The 22,858-nt window shown below is 39.7% G+C and overlaps 1 protein-coding gene across 2 annotated transcripts in view; it reads left to right on the forward strand.

Moving 5' to 3' along the window:
* BEGAIN (brain enriched guanylate kinase associated) overlaps positions 1-22,858 on the forward strand; it is a 156,031-nt gene that overhangs the window by 89,642 nt on the left and 43,531 nt on the right. For both annotated transcript variants that reach the window (XM_037395928.1, XM_037395929.1), the window contains 2 exons: positions 7,327-7,488; positions 13,075-13,141. In XM_037395928.1, the coding sequence (XP_037251825.1) occupies positions 7,327-7,488; positions 13,075-13,141 (229 nt within the window). The remainder of the gene's footprint in view (positions 1-7,326; positions 7,489-13,074; positions 13,142-22,858) is intronic.

A 22,858-nucleotide genomic window follows, 5' to 3' on the forward strand; every position in this document is an offset into this window, starting at 1 on the left:
TCCATTCAGAGATGGGAAGCAAAAACAGGGATGTGGCTGTTTGTTCTCCTGGAGCCAAACAGTCCGTCTCTTTGCAGAGGTGCACAGCAGCTTCACACTGTTGGGAAACCACTTCCAGAAATTCAAGTGCACAAACCTGGCCCCAGGCTCCCTGGCTGCCCACCAGGTTACTGCTCCTGGCTGTCATCAGTTGTCTGAGTGGGCATGACATGTCTGGGCTCACAGGTGGTCTCTTGGCCATTCCCAGAGACCCTCTCCTGCTTTAGACTCCTTCACAGCAAGCACCTGTACAGGGCTGACTGGTTTTAAACTCTTCCCTATATAAAAACCCACAGGGTAGAAGAAAAGATGTTTTCTGAAATCCAGTTCCAGCATATATTTTTAAAATTCTTCCAGAATATAAAGATTTCCTTCAGTGCTCACAAATTCCTGATCCTATGAAGGCTTTTTTAGAATGTGATATATTGACAACATGAAACAGATCTGATAAATGCTTTAAAAGCATTTAGCGGTTCTTTTTTTTTTTTTTTTTTTTTTTTTTGTGGGCCTCCATGCAATCTAAGCACACCAGCAAGGGAATACCATTACCTCATGTCATACACACGGTACTGAGTCAGGAAGGAGGGGGGTTATCTGAAGAGATGCAGTTGTCTACATCTGAGCTACTTGACTAGATTCCCTCTGTAATTAACAGAAATGGATACTTGCAGATTTGCATTACCTAATCTAAAAGTAGGCTTCTAAAATAGGTCAGATTAATTTCATCTTAATAGTACCTGCTCATCATCACTGACCCAGCACAGGAACCAGAGCTGCCCAGCAGTATTGCCCTAGCTCGCTTGGCCAGTATAACACAAGGCACATTTGCAAAGCCAAGTACAAGGCTCAGAGCCCCAAACCCCAGTTCATTTAACTCCAATCTACACATTCCTTCTCCCAAGGCAGGATGTTTACCCACAAAACACAATTAATTTGACTTACATTTCACAGCTACATTAAAACTTGTTTTACTGCATAGAAACAAGAACCTTTGATATGATTTTTGAGTATTTTTGACATGAGCATCTATATTGCCCTTGTTTTGCGTTCCTTTCACTGCTAATTTCCCTCCTAAACACCATTAATCATATTTTGTTTTACTCACTCCTAGAGCTGTGTGAATGAACATAATCAGTCCATTCAGGGAGAATTTCAATAGTTCAAAAAATGAGTTTGCTCTGTTTTTTAAAAAAAATGCAGACTCATCTACAAAGCAAAGCCCTGGGGTGGCAAGCAGATGTAAAAGTGCTGCTGAAGCAGTTTGACCAGTGAGGTGGAGATGTGGGGTTTCCAGGACACTCCACCAATGGAGCAGCCCAACAGACATCAGTTCTCAGGGAGTAACAGCTCAGCTTTGCCTGAAATGCTGTGGTGAAAATATGTTCATCTGGTGCTTCTCCAGCCAGCACTACAGATGACTCGTGACCAAGGGCTGCAGGCTGAGATTGTCACATGTTGCCCCTGTCCATGGTGCTCACCAACCTGCGCACCCTTCCCTGGGGCTGAAGCTGTGCAGAGTGGCACCAATGTTCAGCTTAACATACAAGCTGGCAGGAACATCTAGGGAAAAAAATACCTGTTTTGATTACTCACTGCCCTTTGGGGACAGAGGTCTATTGCAGAGGGTGAGGTGACACCACAAATGCAAACACCTCTTTGCTTCAATCCTTGTGCAAGCTGGGATGGCAAACTTTTAACACCAGGAAAGAAACACAAGGAGTATTGGGTGGAACTTGAACTTGCCTGCACGGCCTTCTCATCTTTCTCCTGTAAAATAGACCTCTCTGCATTAAATGTGGAGCCTGAGCAGTGCTAACTCTGCCCTGATAATATCTCCCCTGAACAGCCTCTGAATTATTTCTGGGGATCAACTCCAGCAACAGGATTCAACAGAGGCTTGGCATCTCTCTGTAGGAGCACTGCCGGAGGGAAAAAGGCTTCAAAGTCTCCAGCAAGGAGCAATTCCAAACCTGGCAATTACTGCAGCTTAAATTTTTGTGGGCACAAATTTCTATGCCAATATGTTTTCATATCTATTTTATACTTTTTTTATTATAAACAGAGCTAATTGATGAAAATAATACTTTGCAAAGTCTGGAGACCTGTTTTTAATAACCTTTAAAGTAGCTTCCCTTGAGACGCTTTCTTTCACCAGTCTAAATATTTAATATTTAGTATTGTACTTACTGTCCCTGTTTTTAGAGAAATACTTTAATGAAGCAAAATGGGTAGTGACTTACAAACCACTGGTTGTCACAGGAGCAGGATTTTAGAGATCATTAGAAGAAATAGAAAACCACTTATGGAAAAGGTCCTACTTACAGGATTTTTGAAGTCATCCTGTAATTCCACACTCCTCCCAGCTGTCAGAGTTTCAGGAAGTCCATGGAATATAGGATTTGTGTTTTCTAAGACATAGCAGTACCAGATTTCCAGAGAATATTTTTTTATTTGCAAATAAATATTCTCCTTTCTCCTAGCTGTACTTTTTCCATGTAATTATTTTCTCAGTTTTAGATATGTAGTTATAGGTATAGATATAAAATAAAGAATCATAAGGACCCATTAGCCGTGGAAGATAAGCTATGAATTATGATATTCTGATTTACCAGCATTAAAAAACAATTGTGCAGTAAACTTTTCTAATTAACTGGTATGTGACAGGCAGAAATAATATGCAGCTAGTTTATGGAGTTGGTTGTTTTGGAGAAGGGGGGAAAAATGGCTAACTTTCTGACTCCATATTTTTACTTTTGGGGTTTTTTTTTCCCTCTTTTCAGCACTGTCTAAATTACCACTACCAAATTTTCAGGGCTACCCAACAAAATTAAGCACTCCTTATGAAAAACCCAGACTTCACAAGCAAAACCCACAACACAGCATAAAGTGGCTGTGTTTTCCACCATTCAGCATATTCTCATCAGAACACAATTTCTTTGTTTCTAAAATTTTTATCTTTCTGTGTAATAACTTGTATTTTAATAATGATTAATTGCTATTTACTTACTACTACATCTTCAGGAATCCTGTCCGTCACATGAAAAGGGGGAGAAGGGAAAATTTCTCCACCCTGGGTGTTTGATCTATCAGTGCCCCAGGAAAACCAAGACCTTTGTGCCCAACCAGTGTCCCATTACAGGGACCCCTCACTCAACAGTCCCTCTGGGCTGGAGGGCGATTTGACTGACTGGCTCAGGGAAAACATGCCAACAGCATCAGGGGGACCCCTCAGCAGGTCTTCCCACTTTATTTGAATATGTTACCCACTGCCAGCAACTGCTAGCACCCACGAAGGACTAACACTAATAGTTTCGAAATAATGCTCTTCATTAATGTAAACTTGTGACAGAATAAGGTTCAAAGATTGCTGGTGATAAATAACACCAACTGTAAGCAAGCTTTAAACAATATATCTAACAGCAGGTAGCATAAGTCGCAGAAAAAGGTTCTTACCCAATAGGCCTCCCTACAGGGGAGAAGACAGGTTCAGTCTGTCAACTGATCCCAGAAGTTACGATAGCATCTTCCCTAACTTCTCCCCTCATTTGTCCACTTGTTGTACTTCACAGTACATTGCATATTCATTCATCACACACAGGATTGGTTAGAAATTTATCACTTCTACCTTGATTGGAAGTCCCTTCATTCCACTTAGAGAGTGGGTCAGCTTGACCTAACTTAGCGAACACTAAATCAGAGTTGAGTAATCCAGGAGTTTAGACAACAATTCTGCCCCTTTGAACTTATTTCAGTCCAGGACTAGTTCATCTCCTTCACATTTATGTGGAGCTTGAGTGACTCTAGTCATACGTATCGCTGTTACTGACAGGCATCGTATGCCCAGTAAGGGGCAGTAGCACCTTGGAGGCAGGTAACTTTGAGATGGAGGTGTGTGTTGGTATTACAATGTTATTACAATTATTTCATCTGCGGAAAGCCATTTCGCTACAACAGTTGCCTCAGCCACGGACATCTTGCGGATTCTTCATGCAACAACTGCTATGAGGCTTATCAGCTGTGTGGTGCCATCAAGTTCCCATTTCTGCAGGGAGCAAGAATGAGAAGACCTCAGTGTCTCCACTCCGCTCCACCCTCCATTACTCCTATCAGCAGGTGCTGAGCTGGCAGGGTGTGTTGCTTAGGGAGCTGTGGTGATGTAGATTCCATGCGTGCCAACCATCCTTAAAGCGACAGCTGTATTTTACCCTAAAAAAAAGCTTTCTGTAATACTACGCTTCCATTAGGTCCCACTTCTCTCTAATTCCCCCCAAAGTAATTTTCCCACACCATCATAAACCAGGTGTTACTGTTCCTGTCTAAAAATAGTAAGTCCTCTTAAAAACAGCCAGCTGGTTTTGTGCGTTTCAGATGAGTTAAAGCACACACTAAGCAGGAGTTGTACTAAGTTTGGGAAGGTTTCAGGATGCCATCATATCTTTCCAGTTTAGCTGGGAGTGAGTGGAGTTTTTTCAGAATTATGGTTTGCTGAATGAGAATAACTTTGAAGTTGCCTAACTTATGCCTTAAACACTGGGTTTTTTCCTTATTCTGTACAACATTACAGGTATGCTTTACTACCCAGAGCATTATGTGGAAGAGTACACGTATGTGGACTGTTTCTCTAAAGCTTATTACTATAGGTTTGGTTTTAAATTAATAAATTGTCCCATTCTGAAAGCAAAGAATTCAAGAATACAAACATTTCAAAGTGAACTTCAAGGTTGAAAAAAAGGTTAAGCTTGAAGTTTATACTTCAAAATTTTTCTGAAACTTTGAAGCCCTAGCACAAGGTTCAGGCTGCCAAAACTTGGCAAACCATCCAGACTTGAATTCCAAAGCACATTTTGGCATCTCAGACGAGCACTGCCTTCCACCTGAGGATTGAGATTTACCCAGAACTCTAATTTTGAACCCCAAATTTCCCCACATAGACAGGTCTGGGCACACAGGTATATTCAGAAGCAATTTTGCTGAAGGAGTCAGGTGTTTTACTCCTACCTAATCTTCACACAACTGAGACCCAAAGCAAGAACATACCTACATGAGGAAGCAGCGGACTAAGTTATTGGAGGCTGTTAGCTTTTTTCCCTATTTTGTTAAGCAGTCTCCAACTATTACTGACTTAAAACATCCACAGCATTCCTGCTATATTTGTATCCCTACAGCCCTTCTTCCTCCTGGAGGTCAAACTGCCTGTGGCCAAACCTCCCATGATCTGGTTTAATTTGCATTAACTGCACTTGCCCAGCATAGAGCAGCAGCCTGGCCATTTTTATCTAAAACCATAGCTGGAGGGCCTACTGTCTACTTTTTGTACAAATCCCAGTGGTTGGATTTTTAGAGCAGCAGCAGACTTGAGATGAAATCTCTTTTCACTTTAAACACTTCTGACACTGTAACTCCCACTTCACAGAAGAAAATCCAAGTTGCCAGGCTACAGGAAGGAAAACTGACCACTCTTCTTTCCCAAGATGAGCAAATGAGTAGTGAGAACAACAGGACAGAAGCAGAGCAAGTGAAAGGTGTTATGATGTGGTAACATCATAAAGGAGGACATGCAGAAATGAGCAGCATGAGTTCAGAGTCTCATTTCCCTAGCTAATCGGGGGCTTTTATTCATCAAGTGAAATACAAAAACTAAATGATTGCATTAACTGGAGCTGCATTAAATGTCTGAATTAGAATGTGTTATTTTAAGAGAATATAACTACAAGTGGTAATCTAAGTATAACCGTAACCACGCAATATGTGTAATTGAAATAGAGCACTGTGTTGGCAAAACATTAGGCTGTTTCTGAGCTCTAAGCTGCATGGATCAAGTAAGCAGCAATTGTAAAGCTCTTGCATTAACTTACCAAAGCTCCTGTCGCAGCCTGTAGAGAAGGCAATCACACTGAAGACAGCTCAGAGAAGTCTTTCTTGAAGAATGGCATGTTGTTCCCAACTCTCTTTTTAATTAGAGGCCCAAATCATTATTCTCCTGAAGCTGATGGCAGTGCTTACTTGACATCAAAGGGAATCAAGTTTTGCCATTCTTTTATGAAGAATTATTTTTATTGTATGATTAAAAACAAACAAGGCAATTCACAGTGCATCACATGGTAGCACTTTTGTCTCAAGGTGATGGCAGATTCCAGCTCTGTAGTGCCTCAGAGGTCCCATGTGAAGCTCCAGGATCAGCTCAGTAATGAGGCTGCAGTCTCCAAACCAAGTTACTGTCACCTCCAGAGAAACCAGCTCTGACTGGAACCCCATCCTGCTGTGCAACTGGCAAACATACTAGAAGACTGAGGAGCTTAACAACTAAATAGGCAAGGATAAAAGATCTCTATTGTGCAGATAAGAACTGAGGCAAGTGCAGACTGGTTCCCCTGAAGCCTCACTGTCAATCTCCAGTAAAGCAAGGAGAGGATGGATCACCAGGTTCGCTGCTTCAGATCCAGAGGGATGATTTGGGTGCAGATGACATTTTGACCTTCATGATAAAAATTTTGTGCAGATGTCCTTGCTTTGTGCTATCTTATGTCATCTCTAAAAATAAAGAGAAGAGTATTAATAAAGTGAAAAACCTCCTCTCCAAATTCTGTGCCTAGTGCTTTGGTTTGTCAGAGCATAACTGAAGCTAGCTTACAAGCCGGGTGTAAAGTTCTTCGTTTGTGAAAGAACTGTGAAAACTTTAGGATGACACCTGAGTCTGGGAAGCCTTTGCTTCCAAATAAGTGGGAAAATGGGGAAAGAGCCATAACTTTACAATTACTATAATATTAATTGATTACCATTCTCCAGAAAAAATGTTGAACAATGTCTCTAGCAGCATTATGGCCAGGTATTGGGGTGAAAATTGAATCAAATCAAACAAAATTTTCTTTCTCCCCAAAATACATTACAACTTTAATTATTGGCAAGGAAATATTTTTGCACAGTTTATGTAGAGTTGCTGCTCTATAGATATCTGCTGCTTCAGTCATAGTATGTTAAGATAACTCTAAAGGAAAGGTCCCGTGTGAAACCAAACTCTAGACTGTATTTTGTATTTTAATGAGGATTCTTTCACAAAATATTCCATTATGGCTAATGAGAGATTAGCAAAGAAACTGCTAGAAAGGACAGATGGGAAGACAGTCAACTGTCTAAATCAGAAGATTTCCGAAGTGCAGTAAACAAATTATTAAGCACACTTCTCTGGCTTAATGCCAACCTATACTCTAGGGAATTGGTCAAAGAGTGGATCATGAAAAGCTTTTTGGGAGCAGCTAAATTCTACAGCTGTCATCTTTGTTTTTCTAGTACTTTGCAAGAACAGAAGGGGGAATTACGAAAGCGTCTATCATACACTACCCATAAGCTGGAAATGCTTGAAACGGAGTTTGATTCTACACGTCAGTATCTTGAAATAGAATTGAGACGTGCTCAGGAGGAACTTGAAAAAGTAACTGAAAAACTGAGAAGGTTAGTAACTAACTTTTTGAAATAAATAGTTATTAGGAATTTACAAGTGGCTGTGCTAAAGACATATGTAAGTAAAAATACAAGCATATAGTCTCAAAACCTACATCATTTGTTATTTATTGATTACGCACTGTGTTTTCCCATTGAATATATGTATTTCACTTGTCTGAATATATATTACATACCACATGAAATCATTCATGTGATATGTAAGATATCTCTGTATTGAAAGTAAATATGCAAATAGAAATATACCTATATAGGTGCATATATGACATTGCTTATGTGTAAACACATTTGGGTTAGTGCCACATTGTGTAAACATACAAAGGTTATAAACAGACCGCATATATATACTTATACTGTATATATACAGATAAATATTTTTTAATGAGTTTGGCTGCATATTTCCTGTTGTTACTCACCGTTGCACTGATACAAGAGAATAGAATTTGGCTCTCCATCATTCAGAGCTGAGATTATGTTAAATCCAAATAATAGAACATTTCACATCATGCTATGGCAAATCATTTGCTTTTTAGTCCCAAGTAGAACAGAATGATACTGAAAACCTATTATTGAAAAATGTTGAAGCTGTGGTACCGTACTATTGCAAATCAGTGGCCCAGTTAATGATAATGACAAATTATAATAAGCATGCACTCATGACATTCCTGGTACTGATTAAAATGGTCTGTAATCTAGCTTTAAATTTATCAGTGATTCTTAATATCCATTTTTTCATTTGTTTGCAAAACTTCTGAACCTACAATTATCCATTCGTGTGGGAATGCATTTGCATTTCTTGTGAGACTTTCCTAAACTGATGGAGATAATTGAACTGTTTGATTTAGTTCATTGAATGAGTCAAAACGAAATTCAGAATGGATCATTCCAGGGCTATACCCAAAGAAATATTTTTCATTCCTTGCAGAAGGCAAAACAAAAACCAAAACAAAGCCAGAAACCACCAACATATTGAGTCAACAAAACCTTTTCATGCAATTTTTAAACAGAATTTGGCTGTAAGACCTCAAATTAGGAAACATCCTAGTGTGATCTTATAACTTAAACGCTTCCCTAACTGGGGAGGCTTCTTAAAGCAAGGCTAAAATAAGCGGGTGTCGTGAGGATCTTAAAATCTACGTACATCTATCAAGAGCACTCTAGAGGTTCTCTGTATTGTTTTCTTGCCAACAATATTTTTCCTAACACTTAGAGCAGAGCTATGGAAAGTAACTTCACCCTTGATGTAGTTTTGTTCCAATACACTACAGGACAGGGAATGTTGGTACTCTTCTCTTGAAGTGTTTTTTTTAAGACACAGCCGCCATAAATCAGCAGAGGGGCTGACCGTCCCTCTTCTGTTAAAATGAAGAGGCTTCCTAGTCAGTAGCAAGTCTTTTATCAACTTCATTAGGAACTGATGAGTTAAGCACCCTTCAAAATCCAGGCCAGGCAGTCTTTCTTTGCTCATGGCAAAGTCTAGCGCTCATACCCAAACATCAGATTTGTAGAACTGACTTTCCAATATTCTAATGGAATATCGTACCATATTATGAAGAAAACTGATATTAAATTAAATAATATTATGTTTTGGGCAGGTGATTACTCCCCTGAAGGCATATCATATTGGAAGCCCAAAATATTTTACGAGGTGAGCTTTAAAAGCATTTCTATTGAGAATAGCAAGGCATACCACAAGCTGAATAACTAGCTTTCTCATCGTGGAGAAGGATAATGCCTGAAACAAAACTGTAATCCAAAAGCGTGTCAGCAACATGTCACAGAGGAAAATCAGTGTGAGAAACACAAGGAACTAGAATTAGTTTCAATAACGTGTCTCTTGCTTTATTCACTGCACAGGAAGAGAAATTCAACCCCCTCTAGTAAATAAGCCCTGTGTAACAAGATCCCACTTGCATGCTAGCAAACATTTCTGTTATTAAACTACCATTACTGTGGAGTGCAGAATTCTTCCAAGAGGCTGAATGGACATCCTTTTCTATTCCTTTCCGAAAGCCTTTATTGTCTTAATTTACCCAGAATTACCTGTGTTGCTGCTAGGCTTCCCTTCTCTTACCCAAGCAAGGGAGCCACTTATGTGGCTCGAAGGTCAAGTTTTCGACCTCTCTACCAACATTTAGAGGTGGCCTTTTTCTTTTTTTCCTGGTGGGAGCAAAAACAGGGCAGTGCTGAATAGGTTTGAAAACATTAACTGTAAAGCGTAGGTTCAGCTTTGAAAAGGTACTGAAGAGGTTGAGGGTTTCATGTATTTCACAGAGGTCCCCTATCTGACCAGATCAGCATGGATTTTTTAAAATTAAAATCTAAAAAAATTTCAACTACCAATCTTGGAACCAAAGCTGGACTCCAAAGTTCATGTTGGGTTTCCTTCTTGAGACCCTCCCCTGGTTAACAACTTGGCAAGGTCCCCATCCTAGCTTTTACCAGAGAGTAGAGTTATTTCAAGACACAAGATACAAACCCATGCAAGCATGTATTTAGCACTGAGATTAGCCCCCCCCAACATAACTGTCAGCAAAAGCAAGACATTTTTACAGGCTAAAGGGGTGTTCTGAAGAGGAACCCCGTAGCTGTGTTGGCTTTGGAATAAATAGGGGGGAAGTCTTGTTTTTGTGACGAAGCTGGTGTAACTTTTGATAACAGAGAGGGAAAAGGTGCTTTGAACAAGAAGGTACTGTTTTAAGTCACACATCAAAGCTAAACTGCACTCTGGCTGAAATTCCCTTCTTTAGAGAAAGTCAGCCCAAGCCCATGTTTTACTTAGATATATTTCATGGCCTTAAGAGGGCTTGAGAGTGGAAGCAGAGAAACAGAGGCTTTTGCAGACACTCTTTAGTGGTGATCTGCAGTCTTAAAGAGGAGGGTGTTGTTTGTTGGGTTAGAGCACAAACACCTGATGTTCGATATGATCAGAATATTTTTCATTAGGCCCTAATTTGGTCAAGAATCTAAACATGCATTTAATCCATGCATTATATGCATCTGGAAGCACATGATTATCACCTAATAATATGAACAACACAAAAAGCCTTCAAAGAACAATAGTAAATTATCGGTTCACATGACTTCATTCTTATAGCAGTTTCATAGGGTATTGAAGCTGACTTACTCTTCACTTTATTTACAAAGAAGCCAGATTTACAACCTTAAAATGTATGGGAAGGGAACCTATAGGGTCTCCCTTGAGCTCTCCATGTAGGTCTACACTGCAGAATAGACTGTGGTATGGAGACACCTGAGCTAGAAAAGCCCTGAAGCAATACTTTTTCTCCTTTTCTTTCAGGAATTTATGCAGGTGCTTTTGAACCCATGCAGACTTTTAGGAGGTTGCAGGTGCTAAAAGTTTACATTGGCTTTACACCATATCTACTTGAGCCACTAGCTGCCTGGGTACAAACCACATTTAACCTATTTTGCTTTACTAGAGAGAAACTGTAGACCATGACAGAGAAGAAACTGGGGTACTTCTGTTCCCAGCCAGTGGGATCTATCTTATTTTTCTAAATCCTTGTTGCCTGCACCATGGCATGCAGCCTTACCAGCAAAACATAACTATGTTTGTGCTGAGAGGCTGTTTGCAGGCAAAGCCAGTTTGAGCCTCCTTGTTTCCAACAGTTTCCCAAGATCATCTCTGCCTTCTGTGCCATAAAAAGCTGGGTACAGGTTAACCTGAGATTTTTCTCTGTTGTGTTGACAGCTAAATAGCTGTGAAAATCCCAGGTATCCCCAGAGATGCACAAAGAAATGTCTATACAGAAGCTTAGGGGCAAATGCTGTGTCTAAGTGGAACATGAACAATGCAGAGATCCATAAACTTCAGTCAGTCCTTCAGGTCACCTGGACATTTACACACTGGCACTGTGAGAACTGGTGAGGAATGACCAAGCCATAGGTTAGCACAAGTCTCATGGATTTGCAGCCCACTGGGGTCATCACCTTAACAAAGTGTCTATCACAGACACTCCTCACAGGGAGGAAAACTCTGCCTACCAGCTCTGTAAAATGTATACAATGATGAAACCGTCCCCAGGCTGCCATGCACATTTGAAACAGCTTCCCTGAGTCTGGGCTGACCTTCAAGTACTCTGGGGAGTTTCACCCGTGGGGATGTCATTATTTATGTTCAAAGAGCAGATGTCCTCAGCACAGACCTCCCCTCCCAGGTCTGTGCAGCAGATGTTACCTTATTACTGGGAGCCCCAGCTGGAACTCTGCATACCTTGCAAGAGGCACCGTGAGCTTCTGGCTTGCCCCCAAACGGAGAATTTTGATCATTTAACTGGAAGGAAAATATCCACAGCAACAGAGGCAGGGAGAGACCTGAGCCATCACATCACTTGACTTCTGGGAAGGGGCAGGCTGGACCCCTCAATCTGCAGCCATGACATGGTTCAAATTCAGATCCTTGTTCTGGTTTCAACAGTGGCTCCTAACCATACAATAAGCCAAAGAGACTTCTTTAATCTCAGTCCCTTCCTGATCATTATGGAAACTACACCCAGATCCAGGCTTCTCAGAGGAAGCAGCTTTCTGCTGAATGAGTGTGTATTACAGCTGGGTTCCTTCTTACAGTGAACACGCTTGCACGTTACCTAAAATCAACTCGTCACTGAAAACACTTTGACCTATGGACCTAAGATTCTCAGTACAAACATATAGATTTATTCAGACAAACTTTTCACAGCTGAGCTTCTAACATTTCCTTTCCGTTTGTTATACCTGCTGAGGTGATATGTACAAACAAGAACAAGGAGTTACCCTCCTTACCTTCTGTGAAGAGAAAGGCACAGCTACTAGCAAAATAGCGATGTCTTTCCCACAGACTGCACAGCTTGTTCATTACAATACCAAGGTCACCATCTAAGCAACCTGAAGATCTACAAACTGAAACTTTCCTTTGGTGTATTGCTCTGGAATAAGCAGGGAAGCCTCATTTTGCAAGTCCATTCAATCCCTCAGTGCTGATAAAAATAAATACCCACCGTTTCCAGGCTAAGCTATCTAAATGTATTCCCTGAAGCAAAGGGGATGTGTTTAGCTCTTGAGAAAAGGCAATTCCTTGAACTTCTGTCAAAAGCAGGAATATTCTTTTCTAAGTCATGTAGTGATACTGGTGTGTTGGTTTAGGTACAGTCATTAGGTTTCTGCTGCTATTCTCCTTATTAAGAGAGCTCCATACACATTTTTCTGTACTGGCTAGGTATAAAGTTCAAGTTTCCTCTCTAACATGTAATTCCTGAGCCTGATGTAAAGCTACAGTCTCTTTGTGCAAGTTCCCATGCTGCGATGTGTGTCTGCACACAAGTGCAGAACAGCAAACATATTTTCACTTCCTGGTGGAATTTGCTGCTAAATACAGTAAGCAAACAAGACAAAGAAGTTTGCTTAGGAAGTAGGTGGCAATTACCTTTCAAAGGCAACCACTGACTGGCAACAGGAGTGATAAGAAAATAGACTTCAAGTAGTGCAAGGCAAGGTTTTGTACTGATGTGAAAATTACGGGTAAAAAACAACACAAAAAATAATGCACTCAATTACATGATATCATCTTTGTTTTAGGATACAAAATAATTACCTAGCCTTACAAAGAATTAATCAGGATCTGGAGGATAAACTTTACAGAATGGTAAGTTATAAGTGAACTTTTATATGTATATATATAAAACGTGTTTTTATGGTCCTTAAGTCATAGGACAAACATTTATGTAGCTGTCACAAAAAAAACCCCTCATGCTCCAAATGCAGTATGCTTAGAAAAGGTATATGACTTTATCAGTATTATAATCTAGAGCTCAAGCTGTCTACAACAGCATAGCTCCATCAGTTTAAACGGAGATTGCATTGGCTGGTGATCTGTCTGAGTAAATGGTACCTTTAAAATAATTCTGGTTAATTTAGTTAATAACTTCACGGGTTTTAAATATTTATGTTTTCATTAAGTAACAGATTTAAATAAGGTAATGCAAGGTTGTCTCATGCTTCTTAGATACTTTCACTCAGCTTTTATTAAGTGGTTTAACAGAGCTTGGATGGTCTGACTTTTATATGCTGTCATAACTATCAATCGCAGTGTATTAATTTCTGATCTGCATGTGTCTGCAACCACAATGTCAATGTCACTGTCACAAGCCAATTAATAACTGAGAGAGGAAATCACTGCACCATTTATGGGCTCCACATCTATGACTAATATGGCAAGACACAGCACCACTCATTCAAAAAAATTTGAGGACATTAAAAACAAGCGGCAACACCTTTAGTGACCTGGCTCATTGCTAATGCTGCTGGGACATCATAGTCACTGTTAAGAGAAAATGTACACAGAAGTGTAAGAATAATAGTTATAGAGGAAAGAATGACAGTTTTCAGCTTACAAAGATCTTCAGGTTATGAGCACAGCCTGACCTGCTTCCTCCTCTCCTGGCTTAGCATGGTCAGTCATTCCCTGCTCCCCTTCTGCCCAGCCCTATACCTGGCAGAGCCGCAGCAAGCACAGCACACGCACATAAATACATAAAACTTTATAAAAAAAGTTTATAGGTCCAGGAAGAGTCCTGATGGATAGCTGGAAGGATGCTAGGATAAGCCCATATTTTACACAAGTCTTGTGTAACATTTGCATGGGTGGGCAGCTTGGAATGAGAGGAACAGATATTATTGTGCTTTGAGAGTAAATAGGGACTATGAAAACATACTGGAGAGACACCAGCTTTCACTAAGAAATGGGAAACAATTTTTTGAAAATGGCATCCTTGTCTCAGGAGTCTGTTTAAATAGCTGACAATGAATAGAGTACTGATGGTTTTGTAACTGGCTTACAACAGGGCAAAGTTACAGCTGGGTTATAGCTGATGTTTGTTCATAAATATGTGTGTAAATGCTGTACAAGCATAAATAACATTTGATCTCATGTTATTATTGTTGGGGTTTTTTTCTCCACTCTTCCTTTGTTATATTCTCTTTCCCTTTACCCAAATCACTTTGGGATTTTGTCTTCATATATGGCCTAATATTTATTACATATGCACTACAGAAGATAAATAGAGTCATTCTGACTGGTAAATGAAATAAAAAGATTAGAAATACAGCAAGAAGGACTCCTGGAAATCCATGATTTTTTATCAGGTATTTCAGATCAAAGCAAAGAATTTTTAAACTGCTGTTTCAGCATCCACTTAAAACCCTAGGAAATTATTTCAGAGCACAGCACAGAAAGAAGACTGGTTCCATGGAGCACTGTACCTTTCTTTATCCCATTAATATGACAGTCATTGAAGGTAGCTTTAGAGGCTTAAAGAAGATCAACCAGGCTTTGTACACTACTTAACTCCAGACTGTTTTGCCTTCTGAAACATTGAAACTGAAGACACAAATGAAAACCAAATCAATGTCAAATGCAAAATCTATTAAAAGCAAAAAGATGAGGAAAATGTTACCATAATTGATTTAGATAAGCCAAATCATTTGATTTTCAGGGCACTCCAAAACCACTCCATACTTCAGTGATAGCTGGATCAAATAACAGCTGGTTTGGTTAATCAACAGGTTATGGTGCACTGGGCTCTGGGATACTTTTCTCTCCCTTTCCTACTTAGGTCAACCTGTGTTTGTTTTTGTCTGATTTAGTAGTTTGTCATTCCAAATTCCAAAGCCTTTGATTTCTCTACCCTTATACAAATCCAAATAGATAAACTATGTGTTTACTTTCTCTCTCTCTCCCCTACCCCATCCCTCTATACACAGACACATATATACGCACACTTTTACACAAGTTTTGACCATTTAATGTGTCCAAATGCAACAAGTAGGGAAAAGACCACCCCTGAAGCAGTGGTCCCTTACTGGCCCTGCCTGCAGCTCACTTGGGATGCTCCCAGGATATCGCTTCCTCCCTGCCCTTACAGGTGACCCACAACTCCCCCTCTTCCAGTGACCAGCCCCAGCTCATCACAACTAGTCTAGGCCTCCGACTTCTAATGTTTTCGGGTATCCTGAATGTTAAAGTCTTTCATGCCTGTTATTGGTATAAGTGATGTAAAAAAAAAAATAATTAATTCATCAGCAGTCAGAGAAAAGAAGCTGAAGTAGCAGTACTTTTTCTTCTAGGCTCTGCTTCCTTTTGAGTGCTAATCTATAAAATATTTAAAAATATTTGAAAGCACACTTCTGATCACAGCGAATGGTATCCAATTGAAACCTCTGTCACATCAGAACTTGAAGTAAAAATATAAAATGTAAACCCAGTGTCTGTGTTGGCCAAAAGCTAAAAAATGCAATCCTGAAATTTGCTGTATTAAACTGGGTAAGACTAAACACACGGCAGAGTAAAGGCAGATGCAGCATAGAACTAAAATTCTGCTGTCGCTTCTCATAAAACTCTTGCTCTTACCACAGCCAGGGTCTTTAACTGGAGAGGATTCGTATGGTCTTGTAAGCAGTGGTTAAGCAGGGGAATGTACAGGCTGTCTTCTTAAATAATTAAGCTTTATAACTTTTTTTTCCATTAAGATGTGGGAAAAGACTAAGCAGAGTCCTCAAATTTTGCACTGTGATTCCACCACGGGACTGTTCAATTAAAGAACTTTTTATCATGTCTAGTTCCAGTTGTCACCAGTAGTATTCACTTCCCCTTACACTTGTCTGACTTTCCTGAGGATGCTCTGCCATGGTCTTCCTGCTCACAAACAGCAATTACAAGTAGATTATGTAAGTCATCCCAACCATAAGTTAAGAAATCCTTCGTATGATCTCAATCCGACTGTATCCCCCATACAATCCTCACTGGAATTAAGCAATGTATTTTTAAAAGCTTCTGAAGTTTTAAGGCTTTTTGGTTGCAGTTAGTTCTGTAATTTTACCTTTAAACCCATAAGCCAGAGTTTTAATGTTATCTGCATGTTAGAAGAACTAATATCTAATAATAGCTGCTTAATAAACCTAACTGCTAATGAAAATTGCACCCATTTCTCCTCCTCCATCTGTATTTTAAATATTCTTGAAACTTGATCACAGAAATCCAGCTGTAAAGAGCTCATGAGTCCTTATTCTCCAGAAACACCCTAAAATATGTCTTTTGTAACTAGAAAGTAATAGTTTGACAAACAGACTGCTTGATAGTATAAACTTACTTCTGGTGCTAAGTCCTTCAAGAAGCCAGCACATAAACCTCTGCTCCATCTGAACTGCTTGCTGCCCACATCTAATACAAAAGTACACAGGCAGCACTGGAGGTGGATACGGAAAGTGACAGCTCTATGGGTGAGAGCAGAGACCTCTGATGACCAGGAGAACCAGCAGATAAATCAGTGCACCTGTTTTGCAAACCCTTACTCCTGCATACCCCTTGGTCTTCCAACACACCTCACTCAAACCTGCTACTAAACCAAAAGCTCTGGTTCTGGAGTGTCATCCCCAGTCCTGTTGGGTTTGGTTGCTGTTTTTAAGGATGGAACTTGCTTTCTTCTCCCTCAATGCCAGTTCAGCACATTTTAGTAGCATAGGCAGTACTAAATGCTGTCAGACATTAGGGACTTGACTGGACCTCTGCACTCTGTGGTGAAGAAGATGCTGGGCACCAGCTCTGGCAGCCCTGCCAGGCTCCCTGGCACAGCCCCAGCCACTGGGGCTTTGGTTCCCCTCTCTGCAAAGCCAGCTTCATCCCTCTGCAAAGCCAGCTTCATCCCTCTGCACACAGTGCATTATACATTTCATCCTCTGTCAAGATGAAAACTGTTGCATCACATTAATGCCCGATTTTTCATTTACATTAAGGCAGGCTGGGGGTGTGACTCAGTCATAAAGTTGGAAGAAATTATTATATAAACCAGCAGTAAAGAGGGATTTGTGTTAAGGATGATCAGGTCTGAAACGCTGCACTATCTGAACACCACACTGATTTTTATCCTGTTTCTTCCTCTGCCTATGAGCTGGAGGAGGACTAAGAGGTACAGCAAATACTTTATGCTCTATGTTATTAAGAGTTATTTACCCAGCTCTTGAACATCTGGGGCTTTCCATTCTGCTGGCCATAACATATACCTAAGCATCGCCAGCTGAGGAAACCTGAAGATGAATTGAATATGAGCTGGGCAATTTTAAGTGGTGCTCTGAGACTTTATGTCAGGAGAACGCTATTTTAAAGCAAGCAGCTTACTGGGTGTCCAGGCCAGGAACGTAAAGAATAAGGGAAGTGGTGAGGAACTTGAACATTTTCAGTCGGGCACTAAAAGCATCTACCTACCTAGCACTCTGGCCTTGGAATTTGAGCTAGTCACTAGATTGCACCTGGGTCTCCCATAACAGCTACCAGTCATCCCCCAAAATGGTTTAAATCTTAAGTGAAAGATGAAGGCAATGGGAAAAAAAGCCTGTTTCTGTCGCAAACCTAAAGAGAGCAAAAGCCCAGCATGTTTAGGTTCCTGCATGGAACGTGATGACTTTGACAGTGAATTTGAACAGAATGGTTTAAAGCACATCTTTTTTATTTTCTTTCCTTTATGAAGAATAACTTGCTTCCCCCCACACCCCCACTGCATGTCCCATTAAAATCAAACAGAGATGACCTAAATATTCTTAAAAGGATTTGCATCCCAAAGACAAGAAAAGTTTAGAGTCAGCTCAACCTGACAGGCTCATTTGCTCACATTCAGTGAAGACAGCTGTGACTTTCAAGAGAAATTTATACTGGCTGGTTAGTTCAGGCAGAAGCCAGAGAAGGCCCATGCTTTGTGGACTGAAACAACTGCAAAACAACATTTCTAAGGAAGGAAATGACCGTAAATGCCACAGAAACAAGTAGTTTCTAAAAATAGCAGTTGAAATAACACGTTTCTATGAGGACTTTAGGATTCATCTTTTTATGCTTACAGGCATTTTGTGCTAAAGATCTCCATCTTTCACTAACTCTTTTCACACTCATTTTCCAGGTAAAAAAATATTGCTAAATAAGCAATAGGACCAGCCTTTTAAACCTACACACATTAACACCTGTAGCAACGACACAGGCTCAGACTGAGTAGATCCATTAGTTTTGCAGTCAAACATGACTCTGCCTCTCATGAGCACACAGACATTCAGACATCCTCAACCCTTTCTCTGTCTCTGAACAGAGATTCATTTCCCATTGTTATGTGGCTGGCAAGGTGATCCTTCTTCCCAAGAAACTTGTTATGCAGTCCAGCCTCTTCCTAATGGCTGTAGATGAATATGACATCAAGAGAAACTGTTCTGGAAACTACTTTCCAATTTTCCCAAAGTTACAGGACTATTCTTCTGCTCTGTCTCTCCCTCTTAGTAGGGTATCTTCAACAAGTATGAGCAGCCTAAGGAAGTTGTAAAGTGAAGATGGACACATCTCACTTCCAACATCGTCTCTGTTGCACGATGACAGAACTCTCCTTCTCAACACGTGTCTTCTCTCTTGGCCACCAGTATCTGTTGCTGATACTTGAGAGTTTTGATCATTTTCTTAATCCTCAACTTCATGGTTTGGTCTCTGTCTCTCAGGACACCCCCTGGGGCTACCATCTTGACCAGCTGGGAATAGAAAAAGTGTTTGTTTTCAACGTAGCTGAAAATAATAGAAATATTTCTGGGATGTAGGTATCTCTGACCCATGTTTTCCTTGCAAGTGCCTTGGACCATCGTGATTATCTGCCAATTCACCACAAAGAAAGGGAAGACAAGAAGAGGTAAGAATAAAAACCGGGAAAGGTGTTCTGCAGCAGGCACTTCACATCTCAAAGTCCTTCACTAAAGCTGTTGTCATATATTAATGTGGAAAACAACACACAAAAGAGTGAAGTGTCGTGGTCGAGGTCATCAGGAAGCAAGGGGCAAATTTCCAAATAAATTCTAGGTCTTCTCTACCCCAATCCACTGACTACAAAAAAGATCAAATGATTCTAGGTTGTCTTAGATCTAATTACGATGTCAGTTACTTATCCTCTGTTTACAAAATAAATAGAAAATGGCAAAGACAAATTTATCAGAGTTTTGTTTTTTTTTTTAAAAAAAAGGGGAGGGAAGAAGAAAATAAAAAACACAAACAAGTGGAGTATTAGTCCCTTTAGTACAGGTCAGTATAGGGGGTTTCTGTCATCTGTTTCTATAATCTATTTTATTTCTGAATAAAGAAAACTAGTTTTAGGAAATAGTATAGCAGCTAGAGAACTCAAACCCATGTCATTTTGTCTGTGCAGGAGGGAATGTGGAATTAACTGATAAAAGACAACAACGGCTTCTGTGGAGAGAAAATGAAATGAGGGAAAAAGACTGATTTGTATATTGTTCTAATTGCATCCCTTATGCTCACAGAACAGTACTACAGGTGTAGGAACTTCAGCATTACAAAACCTTTTGTCAGTTTTATTATCACAAGTGGCCGGTACCTCCAGCAGGATCCTCTTTGCTCACTAGAAATGTAATATGTAATCTTGTACTTTTTTCCTTCAGAAACATTTCTTCTTTCAACCTACTGTCACTAACACAGCCTCAGAAGATACTATTACATTGACTTCAGGGAATTAGCATCAATCAACACCACCTCTATTCCCTCCAGCTATAATTTATTTAGCATTTTATTATCCAGCAGGGCTCTACCCTGGCAAGGCACGCCACTGATGTGAAATGTAGGAGACGATAGGTACGCAGAAGGACTATAAGTGCATTTTGTCAACTTCATCTAAATTGCTAGTAGAAAGAACACAAGCTGCGAAGCTGACTAGCCAGCTTAGAAAGGCTTTTAATAAACTGAATAGTTAAGGTATCTTTTTCAAGAATAACTGCAATGCTAGGGGAGACCAAGGAAGGTGTTGGCAAGTAAAAGCACCCCTCTGCCTTCCAACAAGTTAGTCCTGCTGTCAGTGGGGTTAAGCAGTGAAATGTTTATGTTCACTTATAGACAGCAGATCCTCAGTGCCACTGATTTCCTAAAGAACCAGTTGTAAGTCAGCAAGATAAAACAATTATAAACTGGGAAGAAACATTTTGCTGCAGAAGATACCTAGTGCCTGGAGTAAAGTCCTGAAAGCTCAAAAAAGATGAGCAGCCAGTTAATTCATGCTTAGATGAGCAGTCAGCATGTGCAGTGATACCCTGCTCACCCATATTCTATATCAAGGAGTATATCTAAGCAGAACCCAGGCCAGGAATGACAGGACCCTTCCCCAGCCTAAGACTGCGCTTGTTTGTACTCACTGAACTTAGATAAAGTACCCCTGTTTATAACTTAAATTTGCTGCTCAGATTTCCCTTCAAAAAGAGTTGGAGAAGAGGTGGCGGGTGCCTTTACCCTGAGCTCATGTTAGACATAGTGTATTCACGTGAATAGAACTGAAAACCTCAGGAATATTTCCAGATGATGCTGTGACAAGAAGACCTTTATCAGGAAGTGCAGATGTAAGCAGTTTTTATTATAACATCCTATTACATGGTGTATGTCATGTAGGTCGGCCTTATTTCAAACGAGGAGCAAACCCCTACAGCTGTCAGTGGTAAGGCATATGAACTGACGTACCCTGCTCAGAAAGGAAATATTCCTATTGACCTTGGTCAATGCATGCTTGGCCCCACGAAGAAACATTAAAGACCAACACTAGTACTTTTTTGTGCCAGGAAGAAAAATCATCATCCTGCATATGTTTTACAAATCTCTTGCAAAGAAAAGCATGCCTTTACTTCACAAGCAGCACCTTGAAACCACTTTGCTAACCAGATATCTTTGTGTGATATGTTATTAATTATACAACAGTGTCAAATTATTATTTTTTTTCTTTTACTGCTATGGAATTACATTTCAAGCCTGTGACACAGGGTAGTCAAGGAAACAAATCTTTGTAAGACCTTTGCTAGTACAAGGATGAATATGATATTATGAACAAATCATTCTTCAAGTGAAATGCCATACAGCATGAGATCAAAATCCTCAGACAAAACACTATAGCCCCACCATGTTATCTTTAATAACATTATACTGTCTGGAAATCAAGAAGAGAAATCAAATCCTGCTGCAGGTCATTTTGTAATTGGAAACCAGTGTTGTTTATTAAAAAAAGGATAAATTCTATAATTTAACTCTGATGAACAAATTAGATCAGGTCAGTAATTTAGACTTGAGTCAACACATCATTTATCAGAGAAAAAGATCCTGCTTATTTCCGTAGCTCTGTTTTGCAGAATAAATCTTTTGAAGTGTTATGGACACAGAAGATGCATTGATATATACAGTTCCTCTGATCTATCATAAAAAGAAGAAAATGCCAAGCTTGAACATTCTAATGTAAATTATATTTCTGTATGTTTCTTCTATCAAAAGCTCCACAGCAATTAGCAAAAAGTGTTAAAAAAGTAAATCTCTGTACGCCTAAACTCTATCCTCTTGCAGCTCTATTAGTAGAGGTGCAAAGTGGATTTTAACAATTTATGCTGACAGATAAATCTCTTTCCTGCAAATACCTTTCTTGCTTTGTCTTTCCCTTGGTATGGTATGTCTTCCTGAAATCCATCCCCAACTCTGAATTACTTTTCCCCCTCATTTAAGCCAGGTTTTTTAATCCTTTATGTTTTCGAATACCCTTAGTCCTGGACTTGCATCTTGGAGACAACTGACCAGGTATAAACAAATACATCACAGTGTCTCAGTAAAGTATTTTCTCATTCTTCTGGTCTGTGATTTCTTAGCTATGTCTTGTCTTTTTTTTCTCGTGTCTTCTCTCTTATAGACTTGTTCTGCATAAAGATATTTCAGAACAATTTTTTGAAGTAGCTTGCTGGTCACGTGGTATGCAGATTTCACTATCTGCTGTCCACATTTGCTGGATTTTCTTAAAACAGTTTCCTTCCTAGCAGTGTTTTCAGTCTTGCTGCCTCTAAACACATCTTAATTATTGCAGAATATATGTATGGAAAAATGCATCTCTTTCTTTTGGAAAATGCTTAATATCCCAAACATTCACAATATGACTGCAGATTTTTTCAATGAGCTTAAATTAACTAAATTCATACTTTTGACTATTTTTTCCCCAATGTAGCATAGAATAATCTGGCATGAGAAGGATTAGAAAAGACTTGATTTAATTATATGCTCTGTCTGAGAAAATACAATTCAATTAAGGAAGATGTGATTATTAAATCTAAAATGCATTAGCATGCATCAATCAGCTGTATGAGCTTTAAATTAATAAATAGTTCTTTTACAGTTACCCAACTACTAGACAGAGGATCAGAATTAAAACCTCTAATAAAATTAGCCCAAGTCTCTCAATGCAGTTTGTAAAGCATAATTTACTGAATGAATCTTTATGCAGCAGCTGTAGTAAGCTCAAAGTTTGTTCCAATGTTGGGT

This window comes from Falco rusticolus, chromosome 7 (genome assembly GCF_015220075.1).
Source record: "Falco rusticolus isolate bFalRus1 chromosome 7, bFalRus1.pri, whole genome shotgun sequence".
In the NCBI taxonomy this organism is placed as follows: domain Eukaryota; kingdom Metazoa; phylum Chordata; class Aves; order Falconiformes; family Falconidae; genus Falco; species Falco rusticolus.